This window comes from Aethalodelphis obliquidens, unplaced genomic scaffold (genome assembly GCF_003676395.1).
Source record: "Aethalodelphis obliquidens isolate GAN/ISIS:26980383/991018 unplaced genomic scaffold, ASM367639v1 scaffold11, whole genome shotgun sequence".
In the NCBI taxonomy this organism is placed as follows: domain Eukaryota; kingdom Metazoa; phylum Chordata; class Mammalia; order Artiodactyla; family Delphinidae; genus Aethalodelphis; species Aethalodelphis obliquidens.
In genome coordinates, this window is record NW_020837955.1 from 17,648,223 (window position 1) to 17,665,680 (window position 17,458).

At 42.7% G+C, this 17,458-nt stretch overlaps 2 protein-coding genes across 2 annotated transcripts in view; both read right to left on the bottom strand.

The window, feature by feature from the left end:
• Nucleotides 1-14,766, bottom strand: part of DNMBP (dynamin binding protein) — a 126,333-nt gene extending 111,567 nt beyond the window's left edge. Inside the window, exon 1 of the mRNA XM_027112292.1 lies at nt 14,700-14,766. The gene's annotated coding sequence lies outside the window, so the exon portion shown is untranslated. The remainder of the gene's footprint in view (nt 1-14,699) is intronic.
• Nucleotides 11,556-17,458, bottom strand: part of CPN1 (carboxypeptidase N subunit 1) — a 29,693-nt gene continuing 23,790 nt past the window's right edge. The window contains exons 8-9 of the mRNA XM_027112300.1: nt 14,700-14,818; nt 11,556-11,833 (exon numbers count right to left, since the gene is read on the bottom strand). Coding sequence (XP_026968101.1) covers nt 11,675-11,833; nt 14,700-14,818 — 278 coding nt within the window. The 3' untranslated portion in view covers nt 11,556-11,674. The remainder of the gene's footprint in view (nt 11,834-14,699; nt 14,819-17,458) is intronic.

Consider the following 17,458-nt stretch of genomic DNA (forward strand, 5'->3'; position numbering starts at 1 on the left):
CTAGGGCAACGTGAAGATTCTGAATCATCAAAATAATATTCTTTCACTCATCAACAAAGATTTACAATGCAACATTTGCAATGCGACAAGCAAGCATCATGCTGGATGTTTGGGATTCAGCCTGACAAAGACAACCGATAAGTACCCTGCTCTCATGGAGCTCACATTCTAGAGTGCGGTAACAGACAATAGATAAACAAATGGTAAGCCAAATAATTACAGGGTATGGTGAATGCTGTGAAGGAAATAACCTAGATGATATGATAAATTAGATCATAGAGAATTAAACCCTAATGCCCTAGGCATCCATTGTATGTAACGAATTAACGTCTCTCCCACGCAAGGGGAATGGTACAAGTTATACACAGTCCTTGAGAGAAGTGAGTACAGAATCACTGTGTTCTGTGGTTTAGATGAGGATCTGGTCTGATAAGGGCCAAAGTAAGAAGTGGAAACCTTTGGATATAGTGGTTGGTGGTCAGGGAAGTCTCTGGGGATATAACGTTTACTTGCGACCAAAATGATGAGAAGGAATCAGCCGTGTAAAGAGCTGAGGAAGTACCTTTCTAGCGGGAGAAACTGAAGGTGCAAAGCCCTGAAGTGGAAAACAACTTTCTCAGTTTCAGAACAGAAGAGAAGGCTGTGTGAGAAAGAAAGAAAGTACTGTGGGATGAAATTATAAAACAAACAAGGGTGAAGATAATCCTGGGCCTGACGGGCCATGATAAGGAGTTTGAATTTCATTTTAAGTCAATGTATTGATACATTGTAAAATATCCTCAGTTGAAGGGACTGAAATGAAAAGGATCAAAAGAGGTAAATGTATGTGGAACTTCTTTGTTAGCAATAATAATAGTATCTGCGTGTGCGATATTAAGAAGTTTGGTTTTTTCCCTGGATGATCCTCAATAAACCCAAATCAATTCCTGTGCATTTTGATTAATCTCATTGATCAAACTTATTTAGGCATGTCATCCTCTGATCTCACGTCTGAACCTAAATCCAGCGTGTTAGTACACACTCAAGTATCCATCGCTGTTATGATGGACTGCGTCACTAACAGTGTCCATGGTTTTGCTGCAAATCAAAGGCAACTCCCCAAGGTTTCCCTCTGGAGCAACTTAGTGGTAGAATATAGAAGGCATAGGTTTAGTCTTCTATGTCAGAGAAAGAAGAGAGCACTTGGAAACACTAATAACTATTCATTAAACTGGTGCCAGAATGCAGCGGGACAGAAAGGAGGGGACTCTAGTTGAGTGGAGGAAGGCAGGCTGGGGGAAGTCTGGTTCTCCCTTGGGGAAGGGAGGAGTCCAGGGTGATTTTTGAGAGAGGGTATCTGTCTAGTGGACTTGGGCGGAGGCAAGGCCAGGTCCTAGAAGAAGACAATGGAGGCCATTTGGTTCCATTTAGGAATAGACCCTAGCTGGCAAAAGTAAAGCCAATTCCCGTTTTGTAAGGAAGTTCTGAATTCAAAAAAAGGACTGTATCATGTTTATCTTAAGGGTTGTTCTTATATATTAATATAGTGTTTCCTAGGGGCTTCTTCTCTTCCCATCTGCTTGCAGAAGCTTGAAATTGGTTTAATGAGGAACAGGAAATTCTTTCATAATTGGAAGTAAAAATCAAACTGGCAAACAAACAAATCTACCTTAAAATGCTAATGCCAAGTTGAGGTAATATTTTGGAAAAAACTCATTCTCTTGTGTATCCATCAAAACATATTTAAGTGACACTACCAGATCTCTTCCTATTTCCATGAGGAGACAAGAAAGACAGAAGATATTTGGGAATCTAGAAGGAGATAGGGGAAGGAAAGAAAAGGGAAGCTGAAATACTGAAGACAAGTTTATAGTAAATGTTTACTGAGAGCTAGCCTTATGTTAAGAACTTACCATATATTATCTTTTTTCTTTTTTTTAAGATTCTTTTTTGATGTGGACCATTTTTTAAAGTGTTTATTGAATTTTTTACAATATTGCTTCTGTTTTATGTTTTGGTTTTTTGGTCTCGAGGCATGTGTGATCTTAGCTCCCCGACCAGGGATCAAACCCACACCCCCTGCATTGGAAGGCGAAGTCTTAACCACTGGACCACCAGGGAAGTCCCTATTTTTTTTCTTTTATTAATCAGAAAAAAAGTTATTACCCCAAGAAACAGAACCTGGGTTCCCCCATTTGAATAGAATCAATAATTCTTGAAAAGTAATTTATAAACCATCTTTATTTTCTTTCCCAGGTTGTCTACAATAATGAAGAAAGATAATCAAGGTCATCATTTCCTTCTCCAAATAATATTGGTTGTTTTTTCTTAGCACGTATCATGACAACAACCCAGCAAGTAATTGTTATCTTTAGCTTAAAAATGAGGAACTGAGGCTCCCTGGGGTTAAACAGCTGGCCTAGTGCTTTCCACACTTCCCATACTTTAGTCATTCCTATACCACTTTTTGCCATAATCTTGCACTCTCAGAAAACCATCACAATAGTTCTTGACTAAATGGCACACCACCTTTCTAACTTTTAAAATATTTTAATTTAAATTTACTCATTTCGCTTTTTAAGGGAAATTTTGTACCACTCCCATAAACGCAAAACCAGTATATAGATTGTAATTAATAGGAGGTAATCTTTAAAACAAATACAATGAAAACAAAATGGTTACTTTTTAAAATGTTTTTAGTTCTTTTATTTATTTATTTTTAATTAATTAATTTATTTATTTTTGGCTGCATTGGGTCTTCGTTGCTGCACGCGGGCTTTCTCTAGTTGCGGCTAGTGGGGGCTACTCTTTGTTGCAGTGCATGGGCTTCTCACTGCGGTGGCTTCTCTTGTGGCGGAGCACGGACTTTAGGTGCGCAGTCTTCAGTAGTTGTGGCACACGGGCTCAGTAGTTGTGGCTCGCAGGCTCTAGAGCACAGGCTCAGTAGTTGTGGCGCACAGGCTTAGCTACTCCGCGGCATGTGGGATCTTCGTGGACCAGGGCTCGAACCCATGTCCCCTGCATTGGCAGGCGGATTCTTAACCAGTGCGCCACCAGGGAAGCCCCCAAATGGTGATTAAATTCTAATTCTGAGCTTGAGGGCTACTCTCCATTTGTTAAAAAAAACTGAAACTAGTCAGTGTTAGAAAGTTAGAACCAAAGAGAAACTTTCTCCTTGATACATTCAGAAAGATGGAAAGAAATTGTTAAAAGAATAACTTTCTAGGTAATTTATTGCTTGATCAGAACATCAAGCAAAATTGGCTCATGCACCACTTGAGTTGTCCTAAAGAATATTTAAGTACTACTTGTGATATTTTACCCATATTTTGGGAAATACCTGATTTGCCCAAGATAACAGAGCTTGTAAATGACAAAGCTAGGATTCAAACCACCATCTGCCAAAGTCTTTCTTTCCACTGTGCAATGTGGGCTCCCCACTCAGTTTCAGAACTTTTCTCTGAAGCGGCCGTGTTTTTCTTCTCTTGGCAATGTTTTATCCTGGTGCATCCATGAGACTTAGTGACATCATGACCTTCAATGTCCTTCCTGAAGATGTTCTGGGAGCTATAAATCACACTCCAGAGGAAGGCTGACTCTTGTGCGGCCTGGTGGTACTGTGCTCTTTTGATATGACACTGTGCTTCTTTAACACAGTCTGGGAATGTATTACCTGCTTAAGGAGCTGGACCACATAGCTGTCTCTTAATGAACTGTGGTCAAGTTCATGTCCGTCCTACCCCCACCTCCTACATGATATATATCTGTTTGAAATTAGTGTAAAGTGTTTCACATAAAGGCGTCATCCAACTTGAAGCTGTACTAAGTCAGGTCTATATTAGTCAAGCAAAGTAAGGAACTAACGAGGACTATGATTCAGTCCTCTGACAGGGCTGATCTCAGCCACTTCACACACTGTTGTAAACATTGTCCACCTCTCCCTCTCCTCACATTAGCTGAGTTCATCAAAGGCAGAGACTAGTGGATTTATCTTTGTGTCCTATTGCCTAGCAAAGTGCCTGGCACATAGGTGTGTCTGATAAATGTTTGTTGAATGACTGAGTTCACTTGAGTTAAGAGTCATAGTAAAATTATAACAGTGCTTGATTTTAATAAAATTGTAATGTTCTTTTGTTGTTATTGTCCATAATCATCCATTCTTCTTTATTTGGTAACAGTGTTTTGTTTTTTTTAAAAGACGGGAACCAACTCTCCTACACTGGTTTCCCATACCCACCCTCTGCCTTCTGGGAGTGGGCATACAACCCCAGATTCACCAATCAGAGTCACCATGATGGTTTTTGGGACAGACATGTCACCCAATTTGTGCTCTTGAGAGTCAGGCCCAAGAATCAATAGTTTGTTGCTAGGCTGGTAGAATACAAGCTTGAAGCTGCTATGAGTCATCTAGTCCTGCAAGGGAGCACCTGTGTGAGAAGGCAGTCGCCACTGAAGACAATGAAATCAAGAAGTGGAGAAAGATTCCAGCTCACATAACTGGGGCACCTGGATCCAGCCGTGTCCGAAAACCCTTCTTACAAATTTTTAGTTATTTGAACCACTAACGGTCCCATCTTTAAACTACTGGTTCAGAAGTGCTAGTCTGAGATGAAATGTTTACTGTTCCCTAGCAAAATGAGAAAAATAATTTCATTGATAACAGTTTTTTTTTTTTTTTTTTTGTGGTATGCGGGCCTCTCACTGTTATGGCCTCTCCCGTTGCGGAGCACAGGCTCCGGACGCGCAGGCTCAGCGGCCATGGCCCACGGGCCCAGCCGCTCCGCGGCATGTGGGATCTTCCCGGACCGGGGCACGAACCCGTGTCCCCTGCATCGGCAGGCAGACTCTCAACCACTGCGCCACCAGGGAAGCCCGATAACAGTTTTTAATTCTGAGATTATATCTTTCTAATTTTTGGCATTAGAGAGTTTATGAATTCATGGTGATGGTAGATTGCAATTATATTTTTCTAATAGTCCTTAATAGAAAGTTAGTCTAAAATAGAAAGTTAGCAGACCCTTTATCTATCCCTCTGTCTTAGTCTGCTCCAGCTGCTATAACAAATTACCAAGACTGGGTAGCTCAAACAACAAACACTTATTTCTCACAGTTCTGGAGGCTGGGAAGACTGAGATCAGGATGCCAAGCATGGCCAGGTTCTGGTGAAGACCTGCTTCCTGGCTTGGAGATGGCCTTCTTGTAGCCTCACGTGGCAGAGAGAGTGAAAGAGCTAGCTCTCTTCCTCTTCTTATAAGGACACCAGCGCCACCATGGGGGCTTCCCCCTTGTGACCTACTGACTTTCCAAAGTTTCCATCTCCAAATACCATCACATTAGGGCTTCAATGTATGAATTTGGGGGGGACACAAACATTCGGTCCATAGCACCTTCCATTAAAGAAATTTCTTTTTAAACTGTCTGTGAAATAAGTCTGCTATAAACTACAGTGTATGTAAAATACTATATTTGGATATACAAAAAATAATAGAGTTGTGATCCTTTTATTTCTCAGTTTATTTGTACTTCAACTGAGTCCAGAAAGGATTTAAGGAAATTCACTCGACTCCTTTGATCTAATGCCCAGGATGGACTCTTTATTCCAAAGGCCTCATGTGAGACAATCTGAAAGGAAGTCAAAGAGGCCTTTCCTCCCTCCTCCTGTGGGGTAGGCATGGATCCAAGTGATGGTTTTATCTGCCTGCTCCCTGGGGCTGTGCAATAAGAAGCGATGTGTCAGCAGAAATAGGCACCACCCCTGAAGGCTTCTCCTTAGCTGCTGGTCACCCATGTGGCAATGGCTCCAGGTCTCTTGCTTCTAGGTGAAGCCACATCCCACATGCAGCAGGGCCCTTGATGGAGTGAGGGCAAAGGTGCAGGGAATGTGTGGGAAGTGAAGAGAATGAAGGTAGGAGAGGGAAAGACCCATGAGGGGAAGGGGCGTGGGCAGGAACAGTAAGTGCAGAGGGAGAAATAAGAGAAAGTGAGAGGGGAAAAAGCCTTTATACATAGTGGAATTTAACTTTTGGGAGGAGGGAGAGAAGTGATGTTTGCTTAGGCATTTGCCCAGGAGGAATGTTTACTCAGGCTTAATAGCCAGAATGAAGTTAGTGTTAAAGTTGAAGTGAAGTAATATGCTAGGCAGACGGTGGGCATGACAGTGTTGGTACAGGGTATGTGTTGGGAGTCTGTATTAGACAAATCATCGTACCACATATGTGAAGATGATGCTCCAGACACATGAACTTTGACTTCTCCCATTCTGATGGCAGATTTGTCCCAAACCGGTGTGTTCCACTTTCTCAATCCTTGTTTTTGAGATGGCTGGTCTTGTTAGGGGCGTTTTCTGTGGCCATGGAAAAAGTGAATCTTATTGGCTCACTTATGACTACACTAAATGTGGTCTGGATGCTATGCTGTGTCTTGGACCTATGCTGGGTTAGGCTTCTAGGATGTTAGATCATAGATTGGGAAGCTAAACACACAAACACACACACACACACACACACACACATCCTTAGACCCAGGAGATGCAGCTGCTCGAAGCAGCCAGGCTCTTTCCTGCTGCAGGGTCCTTGGCCTTGCTACTCCTTCTGCCTGTACTTTTCATTCCTATTCTTTGTAAGTCTTTATTTTTCTTATCCTTTGTATCTCAGCCCAAATATCACCTCTTCAGAGAAGTCTTCCTTAACCATCCTATTTCCAATAGATCCCCTGGCATTTCCTCTCTCAGTACCACTTCTCAGCTAGTAATTCTTTTTATGTATTTGTTTAACGAACTTGTTTTATTCTTTGTCTCTCCCTCAAACCCTCAGAATCCAAATAGGTAGGAACCATGTCTCTCTGGTTTACCACCATCTCCCTGACTCTTAACACAGATAACACAGGGTCTGATTCATAAAAGGACTCAACTATCTGTCAGGTGAATGAACTGCTCTGAATCCATATCTTGGGTTTTTCGCAGATAAAAACTTGACACCACTGTACTGGGATCTTTTTGTTTTAGAATAAAATTTCCAACTGGGAGAAATTACGTTTGGCTACTTAAGAGGGCTCCTGTTCCTGCTTTTCCTTCAAAGTGTCCTGAAGGTGGGTAGAAAAGTTTAGGATGTTACACACTGTTTATTGATTTTCGCTCTTTGGGAAGGGCAGAAGAGCCTCCATTTAAAGAAGAGTTCTGTCTACAGCGTCTCTGGACAGGCTTTAAATTTTCTCTTGCTTTAGTATTTGTGCCAGTGGTACATCTCCACAATCCAGTACCAAACAATTTGGTGCAAATAATGGGAACTACTGTAAGCAAGAAACTACAGTTATCCAAAGGCTGAAGTCCCTGCTGTCAGAGACATGTACTCTTGAACTCTTGACTATACCAGCCATCTTATTTAAAAAGAGTTGTATGGTTCTGTTTTTCCCTGTTCTTTGTTTCACATACATTCTATATGAGGTAGAAGCATGGCAGCCATACCACTCCGTAGGGTGATCACAATTGGTTATTTGTGTTTTATTGGTTTATATCCTAATTTACAAAACAATTTGAGATAGTTTGTATATTAGTTTTCTATTATTGTGCAACAGCTTAGCATAAATGTCGAGGCTTCAAATGGCATGAGTGTATTATCCCCTGGTTTCTACTGGTCAGGGGTCTGGACATGGTTTAGCTGGCTCCCCTGCTGCCATCTCACAAGGCTGCACCCAAGTGTGGGCTCAAGCTGCTTCGAGCTGTTGACACAATCCATCTCCTTGTGGGTCTATAACTGTGTCCCCATTTTCTTGCCAGCTGTTGCCTGGCACCACTCACATCTCCTAGGGGCTGCTTCTCTTCACAGGCAGTTCACAACCTATCTGTCTGCTTTCTTCCTCCCAGGCCTGGGAGAGAAACTCTCTGCTTATAAAAGGTTGGTCAGTTTAGGTTACGTCCACCCAAGATAATCTCCGGTTTGATTAACTCAGAACCAGCTGGCTTGGAACCTTGATCACATCTGCAAAATCCTCTTGCCATATAGTGGAACATAAGTAGGGGAGTGATATCTTATCACAGTCACATCCACCTGCAAGGGGAGGGATTATACAAGGGCAGGGGTCATGGGGACTCATTTTAGAATTCGGCCTACCATGGTTTATAATAATAATTTTAAAAATGCATGCTCAGGGGCTTCCCTGGTGGCGCAGTGGTCCGCCTGCCGATGCAGGGGACACGGGTTCGTGCCCCGGTCTGGGAAGATCCCACATGCCGCAGAGCGGCTGGGCCCGTGAGTCATGGCCGCTGAGCCTGCGTGTCTGGAGCCTGTGCTCCGCAATGGGAGAGGCCACAACAGTGAGAGGCCCGTGTACCGTAAAAAAAAAAAAAAAAAAAAAAAGCATGCTCAAAACTATACTAGATAAAAGAAGAAAAATAGTAAAAGAGGAGAGGATGAGGAAAAAATATGAAAATAATCCTGGAATTATTCACTCAACAAATATGTTTGCTGTGTTTATATATACCAGGCACTGTTCTGAGTGCTGGGCAGAGTAAAATGAAAAGGTAAGGTAGTCACAGCTTACCAGAGCAGAAACTTCTTCAGGCACCAGTACCAGGTCCAACAGTCATTAGGTATCATCCTGTCTGAAAATTGGAAATTCTCCTATCTAGTCACATGAGGAAAATCACTGTGTCAAAAAAATCTTCAATCTGGAAGGAAAAGTGCTAGGAAGAATATGGAACAAACAAAGACCTTCCAGCACATGACATTTAAAAAAAAAAAGAGAGAGAGACAGAATAGGCTGGGTTCAGCTCCTCGGGATCTGCCTCACTTCCAAACTCCCCTTTGCACCCCTAAGTCCACGATGTCCCTGTCAGCCTCACTGGTTTACAATCGACTAGTTTGATGAGTGATAATCCTCTGAGGAGGGTCCAGGGCAGGAGCTGCCTTCCCCTCCCTACTGATTTATGAGAGTCTCACCTTTAATTCCAAGTGAAGGTAGATATTATTTCCATTTCTTTTTTCCATATGAGTAACCATGATTCAGAGAAGATAAGTTACTTGTTCAAGGTCATGCAGCAAATAAGGAGCAGAGCTAGGATTAAAACTCAGGTCTGTCAGAGTCCAAAATCCATGCCCTTAACTACAGTATTCTACCCCTTTGGGAAACATTATCTATCTAGGCTGGCATTTTGTACGGAAGACTTCCTCTTTAAAATAAAATCCTAGACATAAAATAGAAAGGCTCCTGGCCAGGAGAATGCTGGACTCAAAGTTGGAGGACGTTCCTTCTTGTTCTCTGAATCCTGCACTCTCTCTCCGCCATCAGCTCTGATTTCACATCCTTCCTCCATATTGAGAAATTTTTGTACAGTCACGGCCAGACCCTGTATTTTCCATATAATATTCTGTCCGTATTATCACCTCCTGCTTGGGTGAATTTTACTCAGGATAGCCTTTAAGGTTTGGTTGAGAACCTGCATCTCCTTTAGTGCTTAAAATCCTCAGGATGGCAGGCTGGGAGGGTCTGAATGAGATGGCTGCAAATCTCGAAGAGGGCAGTGAAGCCATCAGGGGCTGACAGGAAGCCCTCTGGGTAACTCATGTGTTGCCTGGTGGTCCCCACCCCTGTTGCCCAGCCCCAGTTTGGGCCACCTTCTCACCCGGCTCTCAGCAGCCTTCTCACTGAGTCAGCCTTGCCGCTGCTCCAGCCAGCTCTTGAGGCCGCAGCCAGGGTGATGGCTCTAAATCTGATTCTGTTGCTCCCCTCAGTGGAACCCTCCAACGGCTCCTTGTTCTTCTCAGGATAAAGTCCAAGCTCTGTAATATGGTTCAAAAGTCCTGCACGGTCTCGCCCCTCCCCACCCCACTGGCCTCTCTGGGTACCTCACTCATCACTCCCCCTGTGCTGAATTTCTTGCAGCTCCCTAAAGGCCGCCCTCTCCAGAGCCTCCAGCCCTCGGTACTTGCAGTCCCCTCAACCTAACTCTTGCTCCCCCATTTCTCTCCCCCTGGCCAATGCCTATTTATCCGACCTTATTACATCTCACCGTAGACTTCACGAACTCTGATATGCCTTTCCTGATCTTCCCAAGACTATGGTAGGGCCCTTCGCACAGTCTCCCCATCCCCCTGCCCCAGAGTTCACTGCATCACAGCAATTATCACAAGGCAATGTAATGACCTATTTGTCTTCCCAACTAGGTCACGGCAGCCCTGAGATAATGAGCTGTATCTTATTTCTCTTTGTATTCTCTGCATTTATTGAGAGCAAGGACTCAATGAAGGCCCCCTGCATGAATGAATGAGTAAATGAATAAATAAAAGCATACGGTTGGGCCAGAGAAAGCACTGTGACCATACTTTGCAAACATCAGCTCTGCTAAATGGCTATGTACGAGGGAAGGTGAAATCAAAGTAAGTGATATTCAGACAATCTGGAAAAATCGACTGCATATGGCAACCTCAGGCACAAAGTCTCACTGAATTGAAAAGAGCCCTCCCAAGCAGCTCCTTCTTTCTAACAATAGGAAGGGAACCAAGGGATACGGGATTAAAATTGGGAAGAAAGGAAACATCACCTGAGGAGAGGATTTCCTTTTTAAATGGGAAAAGGCATCTTTTTCTTCTGTTTCCCTTTTAACCGCAGATTGAGAGATTGCTCAAGTGACAGAAGTAAATCATGTGTTACTCCTGATCTTGAATGGCCTCCTGCAGAGGGTGGACTGTCACAGCTAGAGCACCTCTTGTTTCCTGGTGGGTGTGGGAATACTTGCTGAGAGCAGCTACTTTGCTCAATGTTAAGAAAGGTCTGGGTGAGTTAGAGGCTGGGGCGCCAGTGGGGGAGGCTGACAAGGTGGGCGGAGGTAGAGCAAGTCGGGGGAAATGGAGCCTCTGCCCTGTCTCACTGAGGCTCCCTGAAATGGGTGATGATGGGTAAAGAACCCCCAGCAAGCCCTGGGGACAGGGTACTTGGGAACCCCAGCATGCCCAGTGGAGGTTTATGAACTTGACTGATGTGTGATGAAAGACTACACATGCCTTCAAAATCTTCAGTGACATCTACTTTGCTTAATAACACTTTTAGTACAAATGGGTTCGTTCTGGAGAACTCAGTGGGGTGGAGAGTGCTGTGTATCCCTGGCACAGGGTCAGGACACAGTCATTCCACAGGGGCATCTGCATTACACTTATACGCCCAGAAAATGTTTAAAAGATGCATATTATTTAAAATGCCCATGTATGAAGCAGTGGGACTAGGTGTTTGTGTGTGAAATCCTTTTCTTAATAAGAAACTATTGGCTCTTGTTGAAACAGTCCTCTGGGATTTCAGAAGAATTGGTCACCTGGTCTTGCTATGTAATGATGGATCATTTCAGCCTTTCAGCCATTCATCCAGAAACCTTCATTGGGTACTTACTGTGTTGCAGGCTCTCTGCTAGACTCTAGAGATAGTGACTAACGAGCCAGAACCAGTCTCTGGGCACAGCGTAGACTGGCATAGAGCCTGCTGGACCTAAACCATACCCTCAGAATCAGAAAATCTTACTGAACACCACTGCATGTATGTACTGCTGCATCAGAGGGTTTACCCCTGGAACAGATGGAGACCATTCTGAGTTGTTCTGAATATGTTTATATTTAAATATGTCTGAGATAATAAAATAGAAAGAATGCTTCATCTGGTGTGAGAGTGGGAACAAAGCCTTTCTAAAGTGTTGCCCCGGGGACTGTGGATTTCAGGCAGGGACTCTCTGGGACTGTTTCACCATCATCTCTTTTTTCCTAGCTGCCCGGGGCTGTACTTTCTTTGGTAAGACTCTGCCTCTATGCCCTGAGTTGGGGCCTCTCCTCTTAGGGGCTGCTGGAGGGGTGCTTCTCTTGAGTTGGAAATTAACCTGGAAAAAAGAAAAAGAAGCTAGGAGAGCACAGGAATCAGTTTTCCATTTCCTAGGATTGAAATTGTCGGAAGACCAGTTTGGACCTTGTTTTACCATGGTTCCGGGTTCTGAGGACAAGGGACCAAGGAGAGTATCACAGCAACCACCCAGAGCAGCATTGGTGGTGTCATACAGGCTTGGCTAACATTCCCCTCAAAGTGGCACATAATCACTGGTGATACATAGGGTATATCAACATGGACTTAATGTACATTTATTTATTTGTAATAGAAAAAATTATATCTACACCTCAAACCGGGATTTTACTGATACTGTTGTTCAGCACAAGAACTAAGATTGATGGTGCCACAATAATCCCCTTTATGCTGACTCTGTGAATCACAGGCGCTGTGCTCAGGAACGCCAAAGAGTGCCTCAGACCTTCAGAGCTAAACTTCCTGTCATGATTGTTTGGAAACAGAGACAGTAGAGATGATATAGATTGTTAGTATGGACTCTTAAGTTCCCAGTGTCCATGTGCATTAATGTACTGTTTCCAGCAGTACATTGAAACTTCCCTTCTGGCCATGCACACAGAGGTAAAGATGCTTCTGACTGACAAGTGTGGGATGTGCTGGTTGTGCAGAAGCCATAGAGCTGTCCCAGGAAGGAAAAGGTGAGGGTGTGGCACAGTGTTCTAACCACACTCCCCAGAGGCATCCTTGGCTTTCAGGCCCTGGGAACAGTGTGAGCTGCTGAAGCCAGAGGGGAGTTGGAAAACATGTGACAGACAGACCTCTTCACAGGGTTATTTCTTGCCCCTTTCACAACAAACCACAGCCAGCTTTTCTGCTAGCTCTCCCAAAGCGGGAGAAATCAGAGCCAATTACACTGTATTAGTACTATTTCCTATATAGTAATATAAGGATCGAGGAAACGAAAGAAAGAAAGAGAGAGAGAGAGAGAGAGAGAGAGAGACAACAAAATGAGGGGAGGACAGAGGAAATTAAAGGAGTGGGACATCTGGAAGGCAGTGCGGAAAGCCAAGTGGAAAACACTGGACTCTCGGAGATACTTTAAAGAGTTTTAATTGCAGCATGAAAACCCTCTAGTAAATGATCTTTTTTCTTTTCCCTCAACCAAATGGATCTCTGCTTTAGAATGGGAAAAGACTCAGCTGGGATGAATAAATGTATTCTTAGTTGTGACTGTATCTGAGAATTGTATCCAAAAGACAGATTTTCCCCCCTCTGAGTTACATTTGATACAATGATGTGTTATGTTAATTAATTTAAAGGTTATATGACAAAGGAGATGAGATCTTTTGAAGCAGAATTTGTTACTTAAGAGGATTTGTCCTTGTTTGAATTTGCAATTGAATAGACTTGCATGTAGTGCAAGACTTCTGTAAGCAGCTGCATAACAGTCATTTGATTTTAGGGTAGATGAGGAGCAGGGGGATAACAAGAAAAAAGAGAAAGAGGATGCACTGGTAGGGAAATTGGGACCAGGTAACAGGCGGCCAGGGAAGAGTTACTCTGTTCCCTGCATCTGCAAGTAGAAGTCGTTTATATCCTGCAGGAGATGGGAGTGGAGGGGAAAGGGGGAACTGTCTAGAAATTTCAGAGGAATTTTCAAAGGATTTAAGGAGCTCTTGACCTTCATCCTTGTGTTAAAATAAGGGATTATGACCAGAGGTTGTGAGCTTAGCTCGAGGCCCTGTAACAGACTGGCTAAGAAGGCAGTCCTGAAAGCCCCACAGAGGCTGGAATCACGGCTCCCACTTACTCACTGTGTGGTATTGGACAAGTTACTTATCTTCTCTAAGCTTCACTTTCCTCAGCCACAAATGGGGATATGTAGATCTACCTTACAGGATTGTTATGAAGGTTAAATGAGATAATTCTGGAAAGCTCTCAGATAATGTCTGACACATAGTGGCTGTTCAATGAATAGTACCTATAACTATTTGAAAAGGCAAGAAACTTGACTGCACTGAGTTAACAGGGAAAGGGGAGGGAGGGTCTGCTGAGCTCTTGGGATGTATAGAGAAGGAACAGGACAGACTGAGGAGGGAAGACCTGACATGAGAAAAAGGTCCATAGATGCTCATTAACCAGGATGGCATCATTACCTTTTCCTCGTTTGAGAAACCAGAGGATTAGTGTCCATGATCTTTGAGCCTCTTTGCCTCTGAGATCACGATCTAATACGACCAAAGCTAAAAAGGTCCAGGCTGTAGATCAAAACAGTTCTTTGCTTCTCATCCTATCTATAAAAGAAAGCCTTTTGGAGAGCTGAATATTGGAGTGCAGCTGGCTCTTTGCTGAGGTGAGTGGAAAGCAAGGCTGCCTGGGCACATGGGCATCAGAAGGGGGCAGAGTGCCATCTGGTGGTAGTCCTTGCTGACGGCGCAGAAGAACGTAAGCCTGTGTATCTGGGCAAGGTCTCTGGGATTTACGAACTAACATTTGTTGAGCACTTTCTACGTGTAAGTCACTGTACTAAAGGCTTTACATGCACTTTCTCATTTCAACCTCTTGTGAAGGAGGCACTATTATTACCAATTTACAGAGGAAGAAACTGAGAATGAGAGCGATCAGGTAGCTTGTCCAAGATCTGTGGACAAATGAGCTGGATTTAGAATCAGGTAGTGTTTTAATCATTATGCTATGTTAAACAGAAGGAAAAGGAAAAACCAAAAGGAAGTGGGTAAGGATGTAATAGGAGAATGACAGAAGAAAAATTAGCATATGAGAGCAATGAATATTTTTTTAAATGGTGAAAGAGGGAAGCTTGGCAAAGATTAGAACTATACAATCGATTATTTGTAACTCTGTATAAGTGATCTTTACAGTGCTCTGTAAAGGTCAGCCTAACTCACCAGTTTGGGTTCCCCAGGACCCACGGTCACACTCACTGTCTCTGGGTCAAACCTGGGTGCTGTGGCAGTGACAGTGTAGGTACCTGGAAGCAGCAGCCGGAAGTAATCTCCATGGTCACCTAAAAGTCACAAGGATATAACTCAGCCTGCTGATGAGAAATCTGCCCCAGGTGAGGCCTTGATATGAAAAAATGATCTGAGGGTTTTAGCTGACCACAAGCTTGATTTTTCTCAATAGCATGATGAAACTGGCAAAGATCTAAAACAATCATAGGTTGTCATGACGTTGTAAGAGCATGGGCCTCAGCTCCTGGGAAGCAGAAGTTTCACTGTGCTCTGCACTGAGAGTACTGTGTGTAATTTTAGACCCTGTATTTTAACACAAACTCATGTCCAGTAAAGGGTTACTAGGAGAAAGGCCAAAAGATTTATGAATGTTTTGCCTGGTAAAGAGACTAACATGAAATCTCTGTTTCAGTGTTTGAAAAGTCATTGTGAAGAAGTGACATCTACTTAAAGAAATAATGAGGACGGAGGCAAAAACTTTTTTGACAAAATATGAGCTACCAGAAAAGAAATGGATTGCTTTATGTCGTGCAGTGCACAACCCGCACCAATGGACATGGTCTGGACAGCCAGCTGTCAGCGGTGTTGTATGTGTGTAACCTTGTATTGAGTGGGGGTGCTCCACTAAAGATCTGAGTTTGAGAACCTATTTCTAATATTTCTTCCACCACCATCAAAAGGGGAAAATAAAATTGAAAAGAAAGCCTGTTTCTCATGGCAGGGATGTAGCATTTTAGCTAATGACTTTATATCTCTTTAGAATAAATTACGACTGTGCCTTTAAAATTTCTTTTAATTGTACAGCAAGGACTAATCGAAATAAATGCAATCAAGAATGAGACATAATAAATAATGAGGAAGTCTCTTCTCTGCCCCCTATTAAATGTAATTTACTTTAAAATTCTTTAGCAAAAGCAGTGTGTTTTAATGCATATGTTGGATACTTTGTTATACCCTGGGGGCTGTCATTTTCTTCAATTAGGGGCTCACACCCAGGAGTGGTTAGCTAGCATTGTACCGGAAAGGCCCAATTCCAGATGCAGCTGTTATAAGGGCTTCAGCTATCTTTATCTCTTAGCAACACTGGATGCTTTGCTAAGTAGCATAATGAATGTTAGAAATGAGTTTTTCTGTTACTGAAATGAGTAATTTGTCAATTTCGCATAATGGGTGTTGGAAATGGACTCTTATTGGAGAAATTGGTGATATTCAATGTATGTTGATTGGCTAGAATGAGACATTCCCCACCCTTTAATGAATAGGGTATAAGAATCTACGGGCGGTCAGAGGGAAGACAGCAGAAGCAAGAAGAACTACAACCCTGCAGCCTGTGGAACAAAGACCACATTCACAGAAAGACAGACAAGATGAAAAGGCAGAGGGCTATGTACCAGATGAAGGAACAAGGTTAAACCCCAGAAAAACAACTAAATGAAGTGGAGATAGGTAACCTTCCAGAAAAAGAATTCAGAATAACGATAGTGAAGATGATCCAGGACCTCGGAAAAAGAATGGAGGCAAAGGTCGAGAAGATGCAAGAAATGTTTAACAAAGACCTAGAAGAATTAAAGAACAAACAAACAGAGATGAACAATACAATAACTGAAATGAAAACTACACTAGAAGGAATCAATAGCAGAATAACTGAGGCAGAAGAATGGATAAGTGACCTGGAAGACAGAATGGTGGAATTCACTGCTGTGGAACAGAATAAAGAAAAAAGAATGAAAAGAAATGAAGACAGCCTAAGAGACCTCTGGGACAACATTAAACGCAACAACATTCACATTATAGGGGTCCCAGAAGGAGAAGAGAGAGAGAAATGACCTGAGAAAATGTTTGAAGAGATTATAGTCGAAAACTTCGCTAACATGGGAAAGGAAATAGCCACCCAAATCCAGGAAGTGCAGAGAGTCCCATACAGGATAAACCCAAGGAGAAACACGCCGAGACACATAGTAATCAAACTGGCAAAAATTAAAGACAAAGAAAAATTACTGAAAGCAACAAGGGAAAAATGACAAATAACATACAAGGGAATTCCCATAAGGTTAACAGCTGATTTCTCACAGAAAATCTACAAGCCAGAAGGGAGTGGCATGAGATACTTAAAGTGATGAAAGGGAAGAACCTACACCAAGATTACTCTACCCGGCAAGGAACTCATTCAGATTTGATGGAGAAATCAAAAGCTTTACAGACAAGCAAAAGCTAAGAGAATTCAGCACCACCAAACCAGCTCTACAACAAATGCTAAAAGAACCTCTCTAAGTGGGAAACACAAGAGAAGAAAAGGACCTACAAAAAAAAAAAAACTCAAAACAATTAAGAAAATGGCAATAGGGACATACATATCGATAATTACCTCAAATGTGAATGGATTAAATGCTCCAACCAAAAGACACACACTCACTGAATGGATACAAAAACAAGACCCATATATATGCTGTCTACAAGAGACCCACTTCAGACCTAGGGACACATACAGACTGAAAGTGAGGGGATGGAAAAAGATATTCCATGCAAATGGAAATCAAAAGAAAGCTGGAGTAGCAATACTCATATCAGATAAAATAGACTTTAAAATAAAGAATGTTACAAGAGACAAGGAAGGACACTACATAATGATCAAGGGATCAATCCAAGAAGAAGATATAACAATTATAAATATATATGCACCCAACATAGGAGCA